General features: G+C 33.6%; 1 protein-coding gene across 1 annotated transcript; it reads left to right on the plus strand.

The window, feature by feature from the left end:
• The first annotated feature begins 4708 nt into the window (after positions 1–4708).
• On the plus strand, positions 4709–18520 carry LOC117338254 (rhamnose-binding lectin-like). The gene is made up of 3 exons (XM_033899525.1): positions 4709–4849; positions 13088–13360; positions 15223–18520. Exons 1-3 carry the CDS (start codon positions 4786–4788, stop codon positions 15666–15668), a joined length of 783 nt encoding a protein of 260 aa, XP_033755416.1. The 5' UTR covers positions 4709–4785; the 3' UTR covers positions 15669–18520.
• The last annotated feature ends 7756 nt before the right edge of the window (positions 18521–26276 follow it).

A 26276-nucleotide genomic window follows, 5' to 3' on the forward strand; every position in this document is an offset into this window, starting at 1 on the left:
AAATTTAGAGGGGGATTCCCAACTAAATCGAGTGGTCAAGCTGGACATAGGGATTGACTGTGAACATTGGAACAGCACAGAAACATAACTGGAAAGGAACAAAACGCGTACATTCAGTGAAAATTGCAACGTTTTTACCGTGATGTCCCTTTTAAATTGAATGCAAGCTGAATAAGTGGATGCATCTATTCAAATGACACATTTGCAGTCTTATTATCACCAAAAATAATTCAAACTGATATAATTTTGTCATCCATGCTGAAACTGCGCATTTATTAATTACAATGCAGTTCGTTAACTTATTTCACCAGTAGTTTTATATTATAACCACCAGCATTAAAACTATGCCGTTTATCTTTTTTAAAGATATTTCTTGTTTAAATATATAATTGATCTTAAAGTTTTGTTTCAACTGAATGCAATTTAAAAAAAATAATAAATAAATAGAATTAAAAATACAACAACTAGACTTTTGTATCTCATATCATAAACGTATGTGTAAAGTAAAAATCACAAGCTGACAAGGTTCTTCACTTGCAAAGGTATCACACACCGATCCGCAAAAGCTCCGCCCACTCCGTCACGTGACCACTGGTCAAACAGAAATAATAAACAATTGCGGCGAAAACAAACCTAGAATGTGTGCCAGAACTAACCTCAATTGACGAGTGTTTTCAGGTCGATGCTCCTTAAAATGATCCAAACAGGGAGATTACATTTTTTCGTAAATGGATATACATGTATTTAATATTCTCCCGGACAGACTCAAATTCTGTAGATAGAAGAGGTTTATGTTACCAGATTGTGAGGAAATCCGAGACGCCTCATAAGCTGAATCTCACGTTATCGACAGCTGGTGAAGCCACAGTCATTGTCCATGTGTTGCAGGGTATGTCAACATAAGTTCATACAAAATACTTTGCTATTTCAAGAGCAAAATATGAAAATACTGCCATAGAATACCGTGGTTTCGTTAAGCTAAGTAACTGATAACTAAATGTGTTAAGGCCACATGGGTATGCAACGTAAGCCTATCGGAGAGGACTTTACGCAAAAAAAATTATTTAAATGAAAAAATTGATCTCGAAGTCTTTATACATTTTGTTGAACTAATAAAAATAAATTTTTAACTGAGGACATTTCAATGTTTTTTTTTAAGAGTTTTCCTAGCAACATTAAAACAAAAACAGTACTGGACAGTGTAAAAGCTTATGTTTCTCTTTGCAGGATGTTTTGTAGGCCTATGTGTGTCCACATCGTTGGGTGAGTGTTCACAATACTACAATACCAACAGTTAGAATTAAAACAAGTACCATGTGAGCTTTCTTGCACTAGCTTACCACTTTCGAATTGAAAATCTAATCTTATTGATTTAAACAATGTCTCTATTCTTATATGGAAAACTTTATTCAAGTATACTACCTTCAGCCCATCTGCTGCAATTCCAATTTGTTTGCTCTAATCATTCCAGTGTAAATGGGTCAGATGAATCTATCAAGCAGCTAAGATCAGATCCAGAACTACCACTTTCATATCTTTTGGACGAGAAGATTAAAACTCGGCCAACTCCACATGGAACCTTTTTTTATCATGTAAATAGTAAAACACACAGGTTCATAAAATCAAGATTCCATAACTCAGACCCACCCTATACGTCCTATATCATAATTATGTATTAAGATTTTTTCACTGGAGTGTTGTCGCAACATCCCCAGATGGCATTTGTTGTGTGGTGGAATGTTAAGTTTAAGCCCCAATTCCTCATGCTCTTTTTTATTCTGAATCCCTTACATGCAATTATTACGTCCCCACTCGGGATTTAAGTAAGTCATAAAATCCACATTTTGATATATATCATTGTACGCTATAGAACCAGAGTATAGGTATGAAACAAGCATAACTGAAAACCCAGAATCACAAAACACTAATGCCTTGAGTGTAGTGGATGACTTCAGTCCGAATAGCAGACTTTGGTTTAGTAGAGAAGAAGGTTTTTCTGTTTTTAATTCAGTACAATCAATCATCGCCATGGTCATAGGAAAATCAGTCTTGTACTAATCTCGCGTTCGTCTCTGTGTGGCTAAAACTTTTTAAAAAGTTTTATAGACAAATGTTGAATAACGGTAGAAAACATTGAGCTTTGGATGATATGTTAAATCTGAATGCCAAATCCTTCACATTTAGTTCATTTCTCAGACGACACAAAACAAGCAACAACTGTTCTGCCACAGGCATTTTCTTTATGTCTTTCCTATTCTTGTCATATTGAAGGTTAATTGTTTCCATATTAGGGAACAAGAAACTTAACAACAGAGCAAATCGTGCATACTTCAAACCAGTGTAGAATAAAAAAAAGTCCTGGAAGCGGATATTCCCTGATTTTATCAGTAGAACATGTACCACTCTGTCGATCCGCCTGGCAGCTTTGGTCTTTCTTTGGAATATCAAGTTTTTCCTAAGGAGTTTTGTTCTCTTGCTCGAGTTCACGAATCCGTGCTGCATATGAAAACATCTCTGTTGATGAATATGCTGAAAAAAAGTTAACAAAAAATATTTCAAACATAATTCTTTAACACAGATCGTCACAATTCTATTAGCTAAACCTGTCGCTAGGATGATAATTTCGAATCAGTATTCATATCAGTTCTAGGAAATAAAAAGATCAAACTAAAATGTGCTATCCACTTTCGAAATTTAGTTTGATTACATTTTATTTTCCAGTAGCAACACCTTGTCCAACCTAACAAATGTAATGTTATGAGTGTGATAAAGAAAAGGTCCAATGTATAAAAGAAAAGTATGCCATATCCTTTAAAGTAGCTAGGGATCTGGAACAAAAGTCAGTAAGACAATCAAATTAGGAAATCTGGTATAAAGAATGACCTGAAAGACTAACAGTATCAGATTTCGCAGAAGTGTGCAAAAGGAAAAATGAAATTAATGATTTTTTTTTTCTAAAGAGTATATTTAGATCGAACCAGTTTGTAACTACGAGAAATCACAGGTGTGCAATGCTGAAGGTGTCTTAACACAGAAATACCATTACATAAACATGATTGTGGACTTGTAGTTAACCCCTGCCTACCTTTCCTTGGGGCTTCAACAGACGGTAAAGTATGTGTCGGCAACAGAACAGGAATTATGGTAGTTAAATGTCCATATTCAATATAATATATGATATAAGATAAGATAAGATATGACAATAACAGAAGCTGTATCAGACCTTGATTACTTTCGCTTACAAAACAGCAACCATAAGATAACGCTGAAAAACGATCAGATTCAGGGACAGCTATTAATAACAGTAGCAGAATTCTGTGAATTCATTGTCTATACTAAAAAACATATTTCGTGAAAAAAACTTCCTGGCAAAGTGTTTAAAATGGAGGTGATGAACAAATTGTGCAACTTCTTTCGAGATCATGCTTTTGTGGTTGTGTGCAATATATAACAGGGGAAAACTCTTTATGAATAGCACAATGCATAAACTGTGTGTTCATACATGTACACGTGAGAGACAAACGCAGACAGTGAAAACATTAGTGGAAAATAGATACCAAGATAGAAATTATGATATGACAAATACAATCTTTCTGAAAAGTGGAGTGATTCCTGTATTTTTACATGTACTTTGTGTTAAAATCAATGCTTATATATGAATACTAAATTTGCTAGTTCAAGCTTTAATTTTGCAAATGGAAAATTTAGGCACTTGCCATGAATTGCTAGTGATAAAAAGATAGATTTCGACCCCTGTCTAACTTACATGTCTCCTCTGTCTGGATAAATGTACTATTTTGCTCTGAGTGGACATCATCTGTTATGTCCACATCATGATCAGTTGTACACATCAATTCATCGATTTCACATTTATAACATTAAATTTTTAGACACGAATAACAGACTTTTGGGTAATTTTTCATTATCGGTAATCGAATTATAATATTACTTTTACCTTAATCAAATTGAGTCAATGCTGATAGGCTCTGAAAGCTGCAGATGGTTTAGTTTCAAGTTCATTTAATTTACAGCCTGCAGGCTGTTTAATTTTAAGGCTGTAAAACACTGAAAAAATGATCATATGCCACGTTTTGTGTACACATCAGGAATTTATATTGCTTGATGAAAACAATAATAAATAAAATGCATCCAAAAGTGGTCATCATTGTGTTTTTTCGGGACTATATGAAGATTTACACGTGTAAGTGATCATCATTGTTGTATTCGGGGCTATATGATAATTTATTTGTTTTGTTTGGGGCTAAATGATAATTTACACGTGTAGGTAGTCATTGTTATATTCCGTACTATGTGAAGACTTACACGTTAACATCAGTTTGTTGTTCTGGGTAAGACGAAAAATTGTCAAGGTGGACTGCACCAATAAAAAACTAAGTCAGGATAGAATTCTGGTGAATAATGTACTGTTCTAGCTGTAACTATTCAAACCAACAGAAAAAAGAAGATATTCGTTCATATCGGGCTTTGATGATATCTTAATCGTAGACAAAGTCACCTTTTTATATGATAACACCTAGGGAGAGTCCTTATGGAATCTATATAGGCCTCCAGACTGTGGACATAAAATGGTTGGTGGTGTAATCAGGAAAGGCTGTCTATAACCAATAACAACCAATGATAGCTTTTCGATCAATACCTCATGCGCGTGTGACTTAAACGATAAAACAGAAAGCATCATTTGAAAATCGAGGATAGCTGATATAGAAACGAACGGGGAACGATGTATGTTGATTAGTTAAAGAGGATTGAAAGTTAAAAAGAAGGATGACGACTTCTATCCTTTCGTTGTTTATTCAATCCGGATTACTTTTCACGGCAGTGACTGGTGGTATGTATAGATTTATATACACGTAAATGATGGTTTTAATTGGTTTACTTCTGTTTCTCCCAAAACTGAAAATCCAGGTAAACCCTTTTTTGGACAAACAAGATTTATTAACACAGGGGTCTAATTATTAAGTAAGCACAGAAGGTCATTATCTCTCTGTAATAAGTAAAAGTAAAAGTAATACAGGTAGATATGTGATAGCAGATTCAGATATGTCATTAAAGTGTCGCGTATTGATACATACATTATACATAAAATACAGGCATAGTTTCATTAAAACATTAAAATACAGGTATTGTATCTGTTAAAACATTAAAATACAGGTAGCGTATCTGTTAAAACATTAAAATACAGGTAGCGTATCTGTTAAAACATTAAATACAGGTTGCGTATCTGTTAAAACATTAAAATACAGGTAGTGTATCTGTTAAAACATTAAAATACAGGTAGCGTATCTGTTAAAACATTAAAATGCAGGTAGCGTATCTGTTAAAACATTAAAATACAGGTAGCGTATCTGTTAAAACATTAAAATACAGGTAGCGTATCTGTTAAAACATTAAAATACAGGTAGCGTATGTGTTAAAACATTAAAATACAGGTAGCGTATCTGTTAAAACATTAAAATACAGGTAGCGTATCTGTTAAACATTAAAATACAGGTAGCGTATCTGTTAAAACATTAAAATACAGGTAGTGTATCTGTTAAAACATTAAAATACAGGTAGTGTATCTGTTAAAACATTAAAATACAGGTAGTGTATCTGTTAAAACATTAAAATACAGGTAGCGTATCTGTTAAAACATTAAAATACAGGTAGCGTATCTGTTAAAACATTAAAATACAGGTAGCGTATCTGTTAAAACATTAAAATACAGGTAGCGTATCTGTTCAAACATTAAAATACAGGTAGTGTATCTGTTAAAACATTAAAATACAGGTAGCGTATCTGTTAAAACATTAAAATACAGGTAGCGTATCTGTTAAACATTAAAATACAGATAGCGTATCTGTTAAAACATTAAAATACAGGTAGCGTATCTGTTAAAACATTAAAATACAGGTAGCGTATCTGTTCAAACATTAAAATACAGGTAGCGTATCTGTTAAAACATTAAAATACAGGTAGCGTATCTGTTAAAACATTAAAATACAGGTAGTGTATCTGTTAAAACATTAAAATACAGGTAGCGTATCTGTTAAACATTAAAATACAGGTAGCGTATCTGTTAAAACATTAAAATACAGGTAGCGTATCTGTTAAAACATTAAAATACAGGTAGCGTATCTGTTAAAACATTAAAATACAGGTAGCGTATCTGTTAAAACATTAAAATACAGGTAGCGTATCTGTTAAAACATTAAAATACAGGTAGCGTATCTGTTAAACATTAAAATACAGGTAGCGTATCTGTAAAAACATTAAAATACAGGTAGTGTATCTGTTAAAACATTAAAATACAGGTAGTATATCTGTTAAAACATTAAAATACAGGTAGTGTATCTGTTAAAACATTAAAATACAGGTAGTGTATCTGTTAAAACATTAAAATACAGGTAGTGTATCTGTTAAAACATTAAAATACAGGTAGCGTATCTGTTAAAACATTAAAATACAGGTAGCGTATCTGTTAAAACATTAAAATACAGGTAGCGTATCTGTTAAAACATTAAAATACAGGTAGCGTATCTGTTAAAACATTAAAATACAGGTAGCGTATCTGTTAAAACATTAAAATACAGGTAGCGTATCTGTTAAACATTAAAATACAGGTAGCGTATCTGTTAAAACATTAAAATACAGGTAGCGTATCTGTTAAAACATTAAAATACAGGTAGCGTATCTGTTAAAACATTAAAATACAGGTAGCGTATCTGTTAAAACATTAAAATACAGGTAGTGTATCTGTTAAAACATTAAAATACAGGTAGCGTATCTGTTAAAACATTAAAATACAGGTAGTGTATCTGTTAAAACATTAAAATACAAGTAGCGTATCTGTTAAAACATTAAAATACAGGTAGCGTATCTGTTCAAACATTAAAATACAGGTAGCGTATCTGTTAAAACATTAAAATACAGGTAGCGTATCTGTTAAACATTAAAATACAGGTAGCGTATCTGTTAAAACATTAAAATACAGGTAGCGTATCTGTTAAAACATTAAAATACAGGTAGCGTATCTGTTCAAACATTAAAATACAGGTAGTGTATCTGTTAAAACATTAAAATACAGGTAGCGTATCTGTTAAAACATTAAAATACAGGTAGCGTATCTGTTAAAACATTAAAATACAGGTAGTGTATCTGTTAAAACATTAAAATACAGGTAGTGTATCTGTTAAAACATCACTCCTCCTGTATTGTTTACATAAGATTTTGGGACAACCAAACATATATTCTTCAGTTCTGGGAGAAACAGAATGACACCAAATGACAGTATTAAATATGTTGTTATGTGTGTATTATATATATATCCCATTCTCTTTTGGTACGCATGTATGTATATGATTATATCGCTGAAGGCTTTAAATGGGCATTATGTCGTTCGCACATTAGAAATATGCACAATTTCTATTAATGAAACGATGATTATACGTGTTTGTGCCTACATGTAATGAAATTAACGTCGAAATGTACAGGAAAAAGGCGTATCGTATACAAATACCGTATGCTTTTGACAACTTCATGTGTTGGTATATATATTTATATTTATATAACTGACAACTTCCAGTGTTAGTATATACGTGTATTTAATACAACTGACAACTTCCAGTGTTGCATTTTCATCCAACTGACAACTTTCAGTGTCGGTATGTATACATTCATCTAAATGATTACTGTCTGAAATTACTATAGCCGTACATTTTGATCATAAACTAATTTGATAGATTTGTCCATGAATTAATGAAAATTAAGATTGAAAAAAGCAAAATAATGCTTACAATAACATTTTAAATCTAATGATGAAATACATGGTAAATGACCTATGGTTCTTTCATTGTATAATCTTAGGAGTAGTTTTAGTTTATATGCCGAGATAGGCCCACCCTTGATAAACCGATTTGCTATGTAGTGCCCTGAACAGAATGGAAATGGACATTTAATGGCGAAATACATGATCAATGGCCTTTGGACCATTCGTTGTATAAACTTGGCGCATCAATTTTATTTATCTTTAATATATTGGTACTTGTACTTTGATATAAATTATGACGTTTTGCGTTGGTATGTATAGCTTTCTGTGTATAATTGAATATACAGACAGATACTCTCTATTTCCTCCTCTAGGATACCCATCAGTTTACAGAATGTATCTTGATGTATGCACATATACAATTCATTATACCAATTGTTTAATACATAATCTTTCCTTCATATTATTTCTACATATATACGTATACACTTATATATACATTTATATGTTACTTAGAGTAAAATCTCCATCTCACAAACCTTCCAGTCATGCTTACACTTATATATACATTAATTATCTAGAGTAAATTCTGCATCTTACAAACCTTCCAGTCATGCTTACATTTATATTATATACATTTATTACTTAGAGTAAACTCTCCATCTCACAAACCTTCCAGTCATGTTTATCATCATAGTCTCAATAACATTTACAACACCATCCATCATTTTATCACGGCTTAGGTATAAACCTAGCAATTCTAGCATAAAATTTAACATAATATCCCTACTTGTTTCCTCGCATTCTACAATTTACGATTTCATTCTCACACGATAATGAGCATGTAAATAATTCTACTGTATCACATATACATTGTTGACACATTTGTTAAATGGTTTATTCATGGATCACTGCGGATATCAGCATATATCTTGAGTTCGTTACATGTATTTAGTTTATCCTTCAATTTATGTAATAAAGTCATATGAAAATCATTCATGAAACACTTCGAGCATATTGTACAACATATATAGACTGAGAGAGTCAAATGTACGCTCACGTTTCTGTTATGGTGGTTAGTAACTAACACCTCAACGCCGAGCGAGTCGCTTGCGATGATTGACGGCACTTATCCCGAAACGTTTTCCAATGAGACGTTCGAGGTCCCTGGTCTTCACGGATGAATCCCTATTCACGCTATTTCGATCAGATAGCCGTCAACGTGTGTACCGACGTCGAGAGGAGCGTTTTGAAGACGATTATGTCTTGGAGCGCGACATATTTGGGGATGGATCTGTTACGGTTTGGGGAGGAACTTCTCATGTGTTAAATACACCTTAAGTGATCATTAACGGATATTTAATGCATGTATGCTATGTTATCGAGATGAGATCCTAAGGCCTTATGGTGTGCCATTCATTAAGAGGCATCATTTGAGTTCTCGGCAGGAGAACGTTTGACTACACGTTGCGAGAGTTTGTAGGGACTGTCTTGCAACCTAGAACATAATCCCTCTGGAATGGCCTCCGCATAGCCCTGATTTGTTCTCAATTGAACAACTGTGGGATGAATTAGATAGAATTTTTTATGAAAAACATTATTCTGTGCCTGTTTGTATAGTTTTATATAAATGAAAGCAGTTTGTGTTGTTATGTATAGATTAAGATAAATACCGATACAATGGTGAGTATAGTTTTACATCAATGAAAAAATTCTCTGTTGGTCTGTATAATTTGATAGAAGTGATAACTTTCTGTGTTGGTATGCATATTTTTTCTTTGAAGAACGTCTGGGGGTGTTGGTATGTTTAATTTTATATAATTGACAACATTTTGTGTTGTTGCGTATAGTTTTATAGGGATTGGACGGTGTTGTTGCGTTTACGTTGGTATGAACGCAATGGGATATGTATGTATTCCATTGCGTTCATGTTATTACCACCGTAAACACAATAAAAACACCGTTCAATGCATATATTTACATCAAACAAATCGTTGGAATACCGTACGAAGAAAATAAAATTTGGGATGTGTCGCGACGTTGGTAACTACGGCAGCTGTGGTTGCTTAGATAATATAGTTCTAATGAATCTACCAGTGAATCACCAGTATTGTTAACAAAATTAAAAGAGACATTTTTTAAAATGCCTTTTACGCTTTCAATTCATTTATAATTGATATAATCATATTCAACAATTTCTGTCTCAGAATGACTATGGTTTTCAAGCACAGCGTGTATTGATACAGATTTTAGTAGTGACGTGGTCAAATGTTCTATAGGAGCTGTACGCTTCAGCTATTTGTTGTAGCCATCGTCGCGGAGAAGTTAAATATGCACCCAATTCCGCAATATTCAGTTTAGTTTTAGACAAAATAATCACTTGATGTAAGATAATTGGAAAACAGGGGGGAAAAACACTGAAATTTCGTTGACAAATCCTTTCAAAATGGCGACGTTTCGTAACGTCTCAAAGGGATGACGTTATGATTATGTTACCGATTTCCGCGCTTATTAATCCGCTCCGATTTTTTTCACTGCGTTTACCCTAATTCATTCGCAGTTTAAAAAGCTGAAAAAGGAGAGATGTAAATATATATAAATGACAATATTCTGTGATGGTATGTTAGGTTTTATATACATGAAAATATTATCTGTCAGTATGTACAGTTTTTTTTTTATAAATGACAACATTCTGTGTTGTTACTTATATTTTTATATAATTGACAACATTCTGTATCGGTATTCATTGTATATAGTTAATATTAATGACAACATTCTGTGTGGGGTATGTATAGTTTTACATCAATGACACAATTCTGTGTCAGTATGACAACATTTTGGGATGTATATTTTTACATAAATTACATTTTGTATAGGTATATATAGTTTATATTTATGGCAACATTTTGTGTTGGTATGTATATTTTTATATCGATTACAATATTCTGTGTCAGTATGTATAATTTCATATAAATGACAATATTCCATTATATGTCGTTACATATATCTTTTTTAAATGACAACATTCTTTATGTATAGTTTTTTAATCAGTGAGATCATTCCGTATTGGTATGCATAGTTATATATGACAACATTCTGTGCTCTTATGCACAGCTTTATATAATTGACAACATTCTGTGTTGGTTTATATAGTTTTATATAAATTACAACATTCTATGTCAGTATATATAGTTTTATATAAATTACGACTTTCTGTGTTGGTATGCATACACTGTAGTTTGATTTAAATGACAACATTATACATTGATGGCCCTTTAGGTAGGGTGATATGAAGATTGGTCTACCTGGAGCAGTCAATGAGTACAATGAGTACAATGGACTGCAAATTATTAACCAAAGTATGTAGAGAAAATATTCGCAACAAATATGTAACATCAATTTAAATACAAAAATGTTTTAGTCATATTTTTAGCCCTGTGAGATTTCTACGGAAACGATATACTCACTTCTTCTGCACCAAAAATATTTTGTGATTAGTTGGCTCATTATGTAAACTTATTATGGTAAAAATTCGGGAAAAATCTAGGACCAGTAAATTTGTCATATTTTTAGCTGTTTCAGATTTTTAAGGAAGTGATAAACACACTCAATAAGCACTAAAATATTTTTTGGCGAATTAAGTTTGCTTAATGTATTGAAAACTTCAAGAAATTCCATGACCAGCAAATTTGCGACAAAAACAATATATGCAAGGAGTAAGTATCTCGAAATCGCAATTATGAAATACAATGTTATTGATATGGCTGTTTTTGAACTTTATCTTCAGTTTCTCATTTTTCAAATGATTATATAAATATTTTGATGGAACATTTGATATGATAGTATCTGTGAAACTATTTCTGAACACAAAAAGAGGCCCAGAGGGGTCTGTATGAAATCAGCAAAACACGCAAGAAAACTATTTCCATTATTCTTATATCCTTCTGGACATTTTCTTAGCTTTGAAAAGGGATGATGTTCTGTTTATATGCGGGTAAAGTGAAGTTTAAATCTGGATGACCAAGTTACAGCACAGAATTGCTGAATTCACGACTTGCTGACTTGAGTGCTTTGGGATTTGTCTGATTATAATAACCATGATAGTACAGCATCGATGCAACATGAGCACATATAAATGATGTCCGTTTTCCTGCAGGACAAAGGCAGGAATATGTACGTTTCAAACTGGATCCAAACATGGTGTTTTGTTTGCGACTTGTGGCGTAAATAAATCTGAGGTCGTATAATATAATATAAAATATGGTTTCATGCATGATATCATGTCAAAAGTAAAAAAAAAAAATTGATATCATCATTTGAAAAACGAAGATAAATTAAAAAAACAGCCATATCAATAACATTGCAGTTGATAATGACAATTTCGAGATAGTGACGCCTTGCATATATTGTTTTAAATGACAGCTATACCAATCATGAGATTTCTTGATATTTTCGAGAAATTAAGCAAACTTAATGTGCCAAAAAGTAACAAAATAGTGTTTGTGCACAAGATCCGGAAGTGGGTGTATCATGTCTGTAAACAATTGAAATAGGTAAAAAATCGCCTCAATATTTTGACAACTTTTTTCTTTATATTTGTGCTAAATTCTTATTGTGTAATATATACCTACATATATAGAACACAAATTTGCAGTAAATCATACTCTTTAGAAAATAAGATCATTTTTTTTACCAGATAAGATATTGTTTTGATAGTGCTTTGGATGAAAAAGTGAACCTAGTCATACACCTCTGATTGACAAGTTTGCTTTGGCTATAGCTCAGACCCATGGGACCTTTTGAATTTTTCAATCCCATTTCTAGTGTTCACTCTCAGGGTGCTACAGATATCATCTGGTTTCGGTCAAATTGGTTCGTTGGCAAAATTCTATTGTTCGTGAAAGAGGTCATTTAAAAGTTTTTTTATGGAGCCACCAAGCATAAGATTTTTATGTTTACATGTATTTGGTTTACATGACGATTTTATGTGTTAGCTGGTATAGCTTTATATAAATGACGACTTTCTGCGTCGGTATGTAAAGTTAATCATCAATGACAACTTCGTTTGTACGTATAAGTTTATAAAACATGTCGACTTTTGTTTATTTTGAAAGCACAGTTTGATAAAACAAGGATCTTAGGAGGACAAATTATGTTTCTAGACGACCGTGTTTCGATTCCCGAATGGACGTGAAAAAGTAAACTAATGGACACTGTTTTTACATATTATCAGCTTTTGATATGCCAAAAATCCAAAAGCAAAGAAATAAACAGGCATATGCCTTGATATTGATACAGACGAATTGTATTTAATTTCAGCTCTTCATGTCGTACATGTCTGTGAAGGTGAAAAAATGACTATCAGCTGTGTTGGAGGGATTAACGTAACAAGTGCGATATACGGACGAACTGACAATGTTACATGTTCTGATCCGAGGATAAAGACACTGGACTGCAGATTAGATGTGTATGGAGAAGTCTCATCGTGTAATGGGGAAACAACATGTTTATTGTCTGCTTCCAATGGTAACCGTGATCCTTGTCCGGGCACTTACAAATACCTGGAGGTTAGCTACACCTGTCCGTCAGAAGGTATGTTATAGAATCCATCAAATAAATGAATGTTCGAAACACCGCCGGTTATTTTCTGAAGGTAAGTAATTAGCTCCCGCTTTTTGTGCGAATCAATTCCATCGGGAGATACTAGCTGTACCCCCACTCAGTAATATGCAGTTATTGCATGGGTGTGTGGGGAAACACTTTTATTGTCCCCAAGATATGATCTTTTCCCCCGAGGCGAAGCCAGAAATTTCCAGAAGTACTTATATAATAACTGTTTTATTATATTGTTGATGAGTGACTGATATGTTTTGAGGTTTCGTTGCTACTCGTGGTTGATGGTGATTGATATGTCTAGAGGTTTTGTTTTTGCTTTGAGGTTTTGTTTTACCCATGCTTGATGGTGACTGATATGTCTTGATGTTTTGTGGTTACCCATGGTTGATGGTGACTGATACGTCTAGTCGTTTTGTTGTTACCCGTGTTTAATAGTGACTGATATGCTTTGAGGTTGTGTTGTTACCTATGGTTGATGGTGACTGAGGGTGTCTTGTGGGTAGCATTCATTCTAGGGTGTCTTGTGGGGAACATTCATCCCAAGATGTCATGTGGGGAATATTCATTGCTAAGGTATCTTGTGGGTAACATTCATTCGTAAGGTGTTTTGTGGGTAACATTCATTCGTAAGGTGTTTTGTGGGTAACATTCATTCCTAAGGTGTTTTTTGGATAACATTCATTCCTTGGATGTTTTTTTGGATAACATTATTTTCTTGGATGTTTTGTGGGTAGCATTCATTCGTAGGGTGTTTTGTGGGTAACATTCATTCGTAGGGTATTTTGTGGGTAACATTTATTCCTAAGGTGTTTTGTGGGTAACATTCATTCCTTGGATGTTTTTTGGATAACATTCATTCCTAGGATGTTTTGTGGGTAACATTCAAACCTAGGATGTTTTGTGGGTAGCATTCATTCCTTGGATGTTTTGTGGGTAACATTCATTCCTAAGGTGTTTTGTGGGTATCATTCATTCCTTGGATGTTTTTTTGGGTAACATTTATTCCTAGGGTGTTTTGTGGGTAACATTCAAACCTAGGATGTTTTGTGGGTAGCATTCATTTCTAAAATGTTTTGTGGGTAATATTTTTTCCTTGGGGGTTTTGTGATTAACATACAAACCTAGGGTGTTTTGTGGGTAGCATTCATTCCTAGGGTGTTTTTTGGGTAACATTTATTCCTAGGGTGTTTTGTGGGTAACATTCAAACCTAGGATGTTTTGTGGGATCATTGGTGTTTGATGATAATGTACATTGCAGTTGAAAGATTAATAATTATATCGGATGGAAATGTATATTGATATTCAAGTATTTTGAACATTCAAAGGTCCAATGCACAAATCGTACGTTGATGAGTTTAAACAGCCGTGGTAGTCTGATGGCACCAAGTCTACCATGTCAAGGGATAGGTCACCGACGGCTATTTCTGTGTCCTTTAATATTAGGTGTCTCTGTGCGTTCATGGTCAGCAATACTAGCTTACCAAAGCAGGAAGATGTGAGCGGTGTGACAAATGTAATTTTAATGTAGGAACCAGGGTCGATAAAGTCCAACAGAAGGGAGGCTATCGAGTCACGAACACGTGGAAAGAATGAATTTGATATTTCGTTGAAAGTTTGCTCACAAACATATTGCGCCTATCACGTGACATTAGGAACAAACCCTTGATTCTCGAATCAATTCCAACATGTTGCGGGTCGGTAACAAACAAAACCATTGCTTTCTGCAATTAGCGCAGTGCTTCCTTCACGTAAAAATGAGATTTCCGGAAAGATTTGTAGTTTCACAATATTAAATTATATTTTTGTTGTTATGAATAGCAATGAGTTTGAATTTTCAGAATCAACAACACCGGATTTAACAACCTCCACCACAACCATGACGACCAGGACGACAACAACGCCCCCTACTTCCACTGAACTACTAACATCTTCAGAAACCAGAATGGTGACAACAAACGTGGTAACATCACAGACTAACGCCAGTTGTTCTTGTCGTTGTCGGTATTCAAATAACACAACATGTGCCAAGGAAGATCTGTTGTGTAGGATTACCATGTTAAAACAGCAACTGTTGATCAATAAATTCGCTCTTTCGTCACACAAACGAACAAAAATTAGTGTTTATGATGGGCGGACGTCATCTACCGTCATCGGGGTGACAGGTGTGGCAGTTATTGTGACAGTTTTATCATTGATAGTTATACCTGATTTCTTAACATTGCTTAAATTCATGAAGCGTAGAGCGTGTACATTTAAAAAGAAAAGAAAACGTTGTCCTGTCTAAAACCTTTACGTAAAGATATGCTCAAATACAGTTTCAGTAAAATCTTTAGCATAAGTTAACAGCTAGGTCTTTCGATAACAAAGGCTATAGATCCTTATCTAATATCTGGTATATTAATATGAGGGATACCAAAGATTACTCCGGAATTATCTTAGGTTTCAGGTACTAAACAGGCACTGAATCATGCTCTACTGTATCTGACTCTATGTTCCTAGCTCTACTGTATCTGACTCTTGGTTCCTAATTAGCTCTACTGTATCTGACTCTACGTTCTTAGCTCTACTATATCTAAATCTATGTTCTTGACTCTATAGTATATGACTCTATGATCTTGGCTCTACGTTCTTGGCTTACTGTATCTAACTCTACGTTCTTGGGTCTACTGTATCTGACTCTACGTTCTTGGCTCTACTGTATCTGACTCTACGTTCTTGGCTCTACTGTATCTAACTCTACGTTCTTGGCTCTACTGTATCTGACTCTACGTTCTTGGCTCTGCTGTATCTAAATCTATGTTCTTGACTCTACAGTATCTAACTCTATGATCTTGGCTCTACGTTCTTGGGTCTACTGTATCTAACTCTACGTTGTTAGCTCTACTATATATATAAGTCTAGGTTCTTGACTCTATAGTATCTAACTCTGGGATCTTGGCTCTACGTTCTTAGCTCTTCTGTATCTGACTCTACGTTCTTGACTCTACAATATCTAACTCTACTATCTTGGCTCTACGTTCTTGGGTCTACTGTATCTAACTCTACGTTCTTGACCGCTGTATCTAACTCTACGTTCTTGACCGCTGTATCTAACTCTACTTTATTGGCTCTACTGTATCTCACTCTACGTTCTCGGCTCTACTGTATCTAAATCTACGTTCTTGACTCTACTGTATCAGATTCTGCATTCTTGGTTCTACTGTATCTAACTCTACGTTCTTGGTTCTGCTGTATATAACCTTGTGTTCTTCACTCTACAGTATCTAATTCTACGTTCTTAGCTCCTCTGTATCTAACTCTACATTATCGGCTTACTGTATCTAACTCTTCATTCTTGGATCTACTGTATCAGACTCTACGTCCTTTGCTCTATTGTATCTAACTCCACGTTCTCGGCTCTTCTGTATCAAACTGAAGGTTTTTGACTTTAATGATCTAACTCTAGGTTTTTGACTCTACTGTATTAAACGTCGGGGTTTTGACTCGGCTGTATCTATCTCTAAGTTTTAGACTCGGCTGTATCTAACACCATGCTGTTGACTCTGTTTTATCTAACACCAGGTTTTTGACTGCTGTATCTAACACCAGGTTGTTGACTCTGCTGTATATAACGTTAGGTTTTAGACTGTGCTGTATCTAACACCAGGTTGTTAATTCTGCTGTATCTAACATCAGGTTTTAGACTCTGCTGTATATAACATTAGGTTTTAGACTGTGCTGTATCTAACACAAGGTTGTTAATTCTGCTGTATCTAACACCAGGTTGTTGACTGCTGTATCTAACACCAGGTTGTTGACTGCTGTATATAACACCAGGTTGTTGACTCTGCTGTATCTAACACCAGGTTGTTGACTGCTGTATCTAACATCAGGTTTTAGACTCTGTTGTATATAACATTATATTTTGACTCTGCTGTATATAACATTAGGTTTTAGACTGTGCTGTATCTAACACCAGGTTGTTAATTCTGCTGTATCTAACACCAGGTTGTTGTCTGCTGTATATAACACCAGGTTTTTGACTCTGCTGTATCTAACACCAGGTTGTTGACTGCTGTATCTAATACCAGGTTGTTGACTGCTGTATCTAACACCAGGTTGTTGTCTGCTGTATCTAACACCAGGTTGTTAATTCTGCTGTATCTAACACCAGGTTGTTGACTGCTGTATCTTACACCAGGTTGTTAATTCTGCTGTATCTAACACCAGGTTGTTGACTACTGTATCTAACACCAGGTTGTTGACTCTGCTGTATCTAATACCAGGTTGTTAATTCTGCTGTATCTAACACCAGGTTGTTGACTGCTGTATCTAACACCAGGTTGTTGACTCTGCTGTATCTAATACCAGGTTGTTGACTGCTGTATCTAACACCAGGTTGTTGACTGCTGTATATAACACCAGGTTGTTAATTCTGCTGTATCTAACACCAGGTTGTTGACTGCTGTATCTAACACCAGGTTGTTGACTGCTGTATCTAACACCAGGTTGTTGACTGCTGTATCTAACACCAGGTTGTTGACTGCTGTACATGTATCTAACACCAGGTTGTTGACTGCTGTATCTAACACCAGGTTGTTGACTGCTGTATCTAACACCAGGTTGTTAATTCTGCTGTATCTAACACCAGGTTGTTGACTGCTGTATCTAACACCAGGTTGTTGACTGCTGTATATAACACCAGGTTGTTAAATCTGCTGTATCTAACACCAGGTTGTTAATTCTGCTGTATCTAACACCAGGTTGTTAATTCTGCTGTATCTAACATTAGGTTTTAGACTCTGTTGTATATAACATTATATTTTTGACTGTGCTGTATCTAGCACCAGGTTTTAGACTGTGCTGTATCTAACACCAGGTTGTTAATTCTGCTGTATCTAACACCAGGTTGTTAATTCTGCTGTATCTAACACCAGGTTGTTGACTGCTGTATCTAACACCAGGTTTTTGACTATTGTATCTAACACCAGGTTTTTCACTATTGTATCTAACACCAGGTATTTGACTATTGTAGCTAACAGTGCCTTGTTATGAGGTTAAAATATAAGTAATTCAATCTGCGATTTTTTTTTTGATGTCGTGATCTCGATATATATTCGTTATTATACGTGTTTTTTTAATAAAGATTTAATTTTCTTTATTCTTTTTTGTAATGTTTGTATCTTTACACAAATATGTCCTGATAAACATATCTTGTGCCTACTGAAAAGACATGTCATATAGAGTAATAGATTATACCTGGAGCAATATTAACTTTCTACCTATACGTCAACGATACCAGCATTTGATGTGGAGGTCCAGTTATGCTGACATAACACATCCTTATGCATGCCCAAAATCAAAACGAAGTAGCAATCAAAGATTTTCTCGTGCTTTGTACACTATAATATACATTGTATATTAACTCTTCGCGTGATCAATGAACGATCGGCCGTATAAAAGACACAACAATGCTGGTTTTTCTCGCATAGAACCAAGTGAAGGAGTAGTCACTGATATATTCCAATCAAGTTTTCTAGTTATTTTGTATATTTATAAAAAAAAAACAAAAAAAAAACACAATTTGCGATGATTGGTGAAAACACCCTCGGTCAATTAGACAGTCTTAATAGCGCAAATTATGTCACTGTACACTAATACACTTATGCTGGCATCGCCATTTCATTACTTTTCTAGACTTTTTTCATACCGATTTTATCAATATTTCACATTCAACAGTATCTTATTGTTCTTATAATTTGATTAAACATGACGAATGGAAAATGCAGTGTGTACAGAAAGTTTATAATTATCTGTACAAACATGATTTTGCTAAGCATTGTTTAGTCATAATTTTACTTTCTTATTGTAAAATCAACATTCAAAAATGTTTAATTTAAGGTTAAAAATTGAGGGTTTGATATCTATGCAGAAAAATTGGTAAGTGGTATTCAGTACCAGTTTCCGAATTCATTGTTTATCAGATAAATGCCAAGTCGTCTTCCACTCATCCACACCCATATCTCTCCCGCATTTATACTCTACACGTGAACAATAACAGGTTTGGAAATGATAGCATTAGTCACCCGAATGACATGTTTACAATAGATAAGACCATCCATAACACATAAATACTAACTAATGTACTCATTTGTGAAGTGATATTTACAGACAGTATTATACAGAGGTAGTAAGTCACCCGCTACCAATCATTATACAAGGCATGTATTTGAATAGCATTAACAATTGTTTTGTAAATTTTATCAGAGAGATTCACAAATAACAAAAACTAGAACTGTTGCAGGGTGGTCTTCTGTTCCTACGAAATAACACTGAACATCGTATGAATTCCTAATTTGTGCCTAATAAGCCTTTGATATCCACCATGCTATCTACTGAACTTTATTATTTTATGAAGTGCCGTTTTAAGTGTAAAAGTCCATTAAACTTTGTGATACCTGCTGAATAATGTACCGACTAATGTGTAAGGTTAGATGTATCAAAGCACCAGTATACTTTATGGGGCCTTTGTCTGATTTTACTTAAATAAAATAACCTACTGACATAGACGATACTAGACTATACTGAAACGACAGCTGTAGTAACAGAAGAAGCAATACAAACATAATGAAAAGCTCTGAAAATCATTCGAATTATCTTAAGACAATGAAAAAAAAGGCAATTGATGAAAATAAATGAAAATAACTTTTATTTAACGTTCATGCCAACAATCAACATAAACTTGTAGTACAGCTATAATTACGACATCGCAAAAGGAACAAATGCTGTTTTGGATGTTTGACGAGGACCCAGAGGGAAAAACTATCCGAACAGACATCCTCTTCTGCCTATGAGTGTTTAATCCATGTTCATTTCGTTTAAGTTCAATTTCTTTACTTTCTAGGGCCAAAGAGCCATCCGAGAGAACTACATGCAATCCAAAATATATATATAAATTGATGGAGAGGCGAACAATTTGAAGGTGATGATTAACAAGTTGAGGTGTTAGAAAAAATATTGATTATGGTATACCTACAGAAATGTACCAGCAAGGACTGGTATATGGTCACAGGCCTCTGTTTCTCGTTAGTTCTAATAGACAAAAATGAGATACTACTCCTACTTTATCAATTAATATTGATATAACAGGAGCAGCGGCTAATATATTTTTTCTTTTAGTACAAACCCAAAAATATTAGCCCCTACTTTGTTTGTTTTTGTTTAACGTCCTATTAACAGCCAGGGTCATTTAAGGACAGGCCAGGTTTTGGAGGTGGAGGAAAGCCGGAGTACCCGGAGAAAAACCACCGGCCTACGGTCAGTACCTGGCAACTGCTCCACGTAGGTTTCGAACTCGCAACCCAGAGGTGGAGGGCTAGTGATAAAGTGTCGGTACACCTTAACCACTCGGCCACCACTCCTACCATATCGATATCAATTTATATAGTAAGAGCATGGGCTCATATTTTATTCTATTGATACCAGAAGCAGACGACTGTGGTTTGGTAGATAAAGATAAGACTTTTGTTAAGTTACAACGTTTCTTCATATTCTGTACACGTGATGATATGATTGATTTAAAATCACTTGGTTTTCTAGTGTGGTACGGTTTTATATATTATTTACATTGGAAATCGTTGTTAAAAGTACATTTTAGAGTGAACTGAAAATCATCTTCAATTTCTCCTTTATTTCACAAAGGACTCAATCTATTATTTCTTTGTATGTTTCAATGTCTACCGCATTTAATATATAAACTATGAGATGGCAGTCTTAAACGAGCTATTCTTTTTCTTTCTTTTTTAAAATACTGCTAGTAAAAGTTTGCACAAATAATAATTTATAGAAAAATTATGAGCAATACGCTGGTATAAGAACCCTCTTGACATAAGAGTTATATTTCCCATCATCTCCTTTGCGTGTAAACCATAACATCTCTGTTCGATAACATTTTTATCATAACTGATTGAATTCCATAAGTAGTGGAGACCAATTTTCCGAGTAGATTTTTAATATTCATCATCCAGTCATCAATTTTATGATTTAACTCCGTCAAGCAAGCTTTTCATATAAAGTTGTCAGTCATTTTTATTTTAAACCATATTTTCATAATATTAAGCTTTGTAATCACATAGAAGTGTAATATCATAATATACCAAACTTTTACAAACATTGTTCTTAAGCCGAAGGATTTAATTCTTTATTTCTTTATTCTTTTACAAAAAAAAGAAGATAAAATAAAAAATGCCGAACTGTTACTCAGCACATTTAAGCATATGTATCTAAAACAGTATTGAGTTTCAATGTAAAATTAATAATTTTTCAACTTACTTTGTAAACAAAGTAGAATTAGTTTCCCTGATTTGTGACATGACATCATCTACCTGACTCCAACTTAAAGATAGCTTTCTTGAGTTTGAAGATTTCCAACATTTCTTATATTGACAGACAGTGTCCATTTACTGGTATAAGATGGAAGGAGTAGAGCATGGCTGTGAACCCTTAAGAGTTTCATCTAGCAGCGCAGTATCGTCTTTATTTCCACTAAAAATAAAGCGGCATTGTTAGCATAATATTAATTTAAAACCATAATATTTGACACAATATGTAACGTTATCATTAATTGATTTTATAATAGTTAACATCTTTCTGCTAAACATTACAACACAAATATAGCCTTAATGATCCCTCATCAGGTTTAAATCCAAAGTTGGTATCAGTTATAATGTTATATATTATTTGTTCCATAGTTAATGCCTAATCACAGCTGTAAATAGTATTCCTAAGTAGCCAATGATATTACTCTGTAGTTATCCTGGTCATTAATGTCACCTTTCGGATATACTGGAGTGATGCACTTTTCGACCAGGTATTTCTGGAGATATTTGTTAGAACATTAAAGTATACAAACATTTCATTTGTAGTGCAATCTTCAGCATAACTCTTGCTTAGATTTAAATTGTTGATTACATTTAATATTTGCAATTGTGTGATATGACTATCCAGCTCATCATTCACAGCTGACTCAAGAACTCCACTACATTTACTCCTTTTTATAGAATCATCACTTTCATCATCACCACGTTGGTTTGCTAAATTTTTGAAATGGTTATAAAACACATCAGTCGGCTTATTTGGTTAGTCATTTGACGCCCTGCCTTTTGGGAACTTCTGGGAAAATCTGGGATTATATTTCCTGATAGAGTTCAAAATGTCTACTTCCTGCCCTTCATATTCCCTTTTTAGTTTAAATGGGAGTTTTATAAAAGCGGGTGTGTTAGCTACAAGTCAACCATGATTTTCATTTGATTTGTTTTAATTAGAATTAAAAAGGGGATTTTCATATTAGCAATATATTTCCGTTAACATATTTTATGAAAGCATGTTTTTTTTTTTATTCTGTAATGTTTTTGACATTCTGTTAAGCATTTCCATGTTTGTAGCACGTACATTGCAGTATGGGAGTTCAATGTATATTAGTCTTCAAGTGACAGTATTATGTTGACGTATAAAGTAATAAGGAGAAACAAAACGGGGAATGATTTGAAAATAAGTTAAAATTACCAGAGGAAAAAAATCAATACAAGACATCTCATAAAAGGATAGTCCATTAAACTTTTCCTGTTACTATTGTAAAATGTGAAACTAGCATTTGTGTCATTCTGATGTCTAAAATTAAAATCGTTATATCAGTAGTCTTACATAGACTCAACTGTTACCTACCAAACGGACTTTTAGTGAAGTCTATACTATTACTATCAAATATGGTCACCTTCGCCATACAAACTAAATGACTGTAGAACATTCGCGACATCTTTACTAATGAGATCATGTGCAAATATATATTTGATAAGTCCATATCTAGCATTTAAATCACTTAACATATACATAGAGGCTCGACGACAGTTATTGTTACATATCGAGTCCAATAAATATTGGAATAGATCAGCATCCATTTAGGCGTCATCACACTCCAGATGTAGCATGCAGGCATCGGCTTAAAATCATAATTAGTTTTAACTTTAAGTCGTATAAGAGGAAATATTCATAAACTATTTTCGATAAAATATCAACAAGTTTAGTCAATTTAGATTTGATAAAAATGGCAATGCCATCAATTTTTCCTTTTTTTGCGATGAAGAGGGAAATTTGATTTATCATAAAGATTAAATACTTTGTCTTCCAAAATCCACCGCTCTAAATAAATATATAATGTCATAGGAATATCTTATTGACATATAGTCATCATCTTATAGTTTTTGGCATAAGTCTTTTCCAATGTTTCCAAGAAATGAAGGACGGCTCTCTTTCCATGTATTTCAACGTATATTTATACTTCTGTACATATATTATAAAAAGCACCATTAGAAATCCTTACTGGCGCCCGATTGTCTTTTGATATCTACAATACTATCTATTGAACATTAATATATTATGATGTGCCTTTTTAAAAGTAAAGATCGATTAGAACGTGTGATACCTGTTGAATAATGTATTGACTAATGTGTAAGATCGGATAAATGTAAAAACGTACATTGGGAATGTTTATCCGCTATCTAGTAAAACTGTTTTACACCGCCAAATGTATGTAGTGTTTTCCACTGTTCATATTGATCACGTCCCTTACAACGTATGATGCTACAGACCGCTGCATACACCTCTGTCCTGGTCATGAAATCATTATTAGCCATGAAAAGTGATTATTTATGATATACTGCCCTCACGTTTCCATAGTGAGAGGTGGGGAGTATGCAGTAACAAATATTTTAAAGTTCTCCCATACAAACACTCGTCGGGTTGATATCGTCTGTCTGTTACTGTCGGTATCAGAAGCCAATGTTTGATTGGTAAGCTCAGGTTGGTTGGGAATTATGCCACGCAAATGTGCTAGCGACAGTGAAATATCACCGTAGATCGCTCTTTAAATTGGCTCCATTGAACTAGGCTTGTATTAAAGCGACATTATTGTATTGAAAGCTCGACGTTAAACAGTAACAAATACCAAAAAAAAGCTGAATGTTTCATAATATATCAGATGACCCACAGTGTATCTATACTATGAGTTTATATAACAACGTCATGATCGAAGTTATGATAGGAATTTTGAAGCAATTTAAAATTGATAGGAGAGTATATCAATGCAATCGAACATCGTTATCTTAAGGAAGCTTCAAGATATACAGAGTGTTCGAGATAGAACATATAATTTTAAAAGTCGGATCTGAATTTTAACTTCAAGTTAAGCGGGGTCTTTGATTTATTTGAGTTATAAAAAAACGACGCTTGACAGTAATATTTGCAGCATAAAAAACAGACACCATGTAATATTACAAATTAACCCAAAGAGGACACGCCAGTTTTCTGTGTCTTCCTCATCTTAACTTCAAAATGGTAGCCTCTCATGATGAATCTGTTTTTCTTTTCAGCCGATTTTCTACCTCGTGTTAAATGAATAAAACCAAGTTAATAAAATAATCTTACTTTTACTAAAGAAGTCAACAATGTCCAGTTAATAAAATAATCTTACTTTTACTATAGAAGTCAACAATGTCCAGTTAATAAAATAATCTTAATTTTACTATAGAAGTCAACAATGTCCAGTTAATAAAATAATCTTAATTTTACTTAAGAAGTCAACAATGTCCAGTTAATAAAATAATCTTACTTTTACTATAGAAGTCAACAATGTCCAGTTAATAAAATAATCTTACTTTTACTATAGAAGTCAACAATTCCCAGTTAATAAACTAATCTTACTTTTACTATAGAAGTCAACAATGTCCAGTTAATAAAATAATCTTACTTTTACTATAGAAGTCAACAATGTCCAGTTAATAAAATAATCTTACTTTTACTATAGAAGTCAACAATTCCCAGTTAATAAAATAATCTAACTTTTACTATAGAAGTCAACAATGTCCAGTTAATAAAATAATCTTACTTTTACTAAAGAAGTCAACAATGTCCAGTTAATAAAATAATCTTACTTTTACTATAGAAGTCAACAATTCCCAGTTAATAAAATAATCTAACTTTTACTATAGAAGTCAACAATGTCCAGTTAATAAAATAATCTTACTTTTACTAAAGAAGTCAACAATGTCCAGTTAATAAAATAATCTTACTTTTACTATAGAAGTCAACAATTCCCAGTTAATAAACTAATCTTACTTTTACTATAGAAGTCAACAATGTCCAGTTAATAAACTAATCTTACTTTTACTATAGAAGTCAACAATGTCCAGTTGATAAAATAATCTTACTTTTACTAAAGAAGTCAACAATGTCCAGTTAATAAAATAATCTTACTTTTACTATAGAAGTCAACAATTCCCAGTTAATAAAATAATCTTACTTTTACTATAGAAGTCAACAATTCCCAGTTAATAAAATAATCTTACTTTTACTATAGAAGTCAGCAATTCCCAGTTAATAAAATAATCTTACTTTTACTATAGAAGTCAACAATGTCCAGTTAATAAAATAATCTTACTTTTACTATAGAAGTCAGCAATTCCCAGTTAATAAAATAATCTTACTTTTACTATAGAAGTCAACAATGTCCAGTTAATAAAATAATCTTACTTTTACTTTAGAAGTTAACAATGTCCAGTTAACAACATCTTTGTTGACTTCGGTGACAAATCTTTCAGCAGACTATTGATATAGTCATGGGGACATGTTCTAGGAGGCTGACTTCAAGGAAGAGCATATCAAAATAAGCACCAGCTTGCAGAATCCTTCATTTTTACCACCAAAATATATTGATGATGTAATGTCTTAAAGAAACAAACCAATGAATGGTTTCAATCGATCGGACATGTCAAGGACACTAGAGACGTCCACATGTCGATCGGGTTATAACTAGAGAACTCTATTATCAAGGACACCACAGACGTCCACTTGTCGATCG

This window comes from Pecten maximus, chromosome 11 (assembly GCF_902652985.1).
Source record: "Pecten maximus chromosome 11, xPecMax1.1, whole genome shotgun sequence".
Classification (NCBI taxonomy): domain Eukaryota; kingdom Metazoa; phylum Mollusca; class Bivalvia; order Pectinida; family Pectinidae; genus Pecten; species Pecten maximus.

Bases quoted from the DNA above. Each gene is read 5' to 3' on its own strand.
- LOC117338254 (XM_033899525.1), top strand. From the start codon at position 4,786: ATGACGACTTCTATCCTTTCGTTGTTTATTCAATCCGGATTACTTTTC. The intron at 4,850-13,087 runs GTATGTATAGAT...ATTTAATTTCAG, and splicing joins TTTCACGGCAGTGACTGGTG to CTCTTCATGTCGTACATGTC. The intron at 13,361-15,222 runs GTATGTTATAGA...TTGAATTTTCAG, and splicing joins CTACACCTGTCCGTCAGAAG to AATCAACAACACCGGATTTA.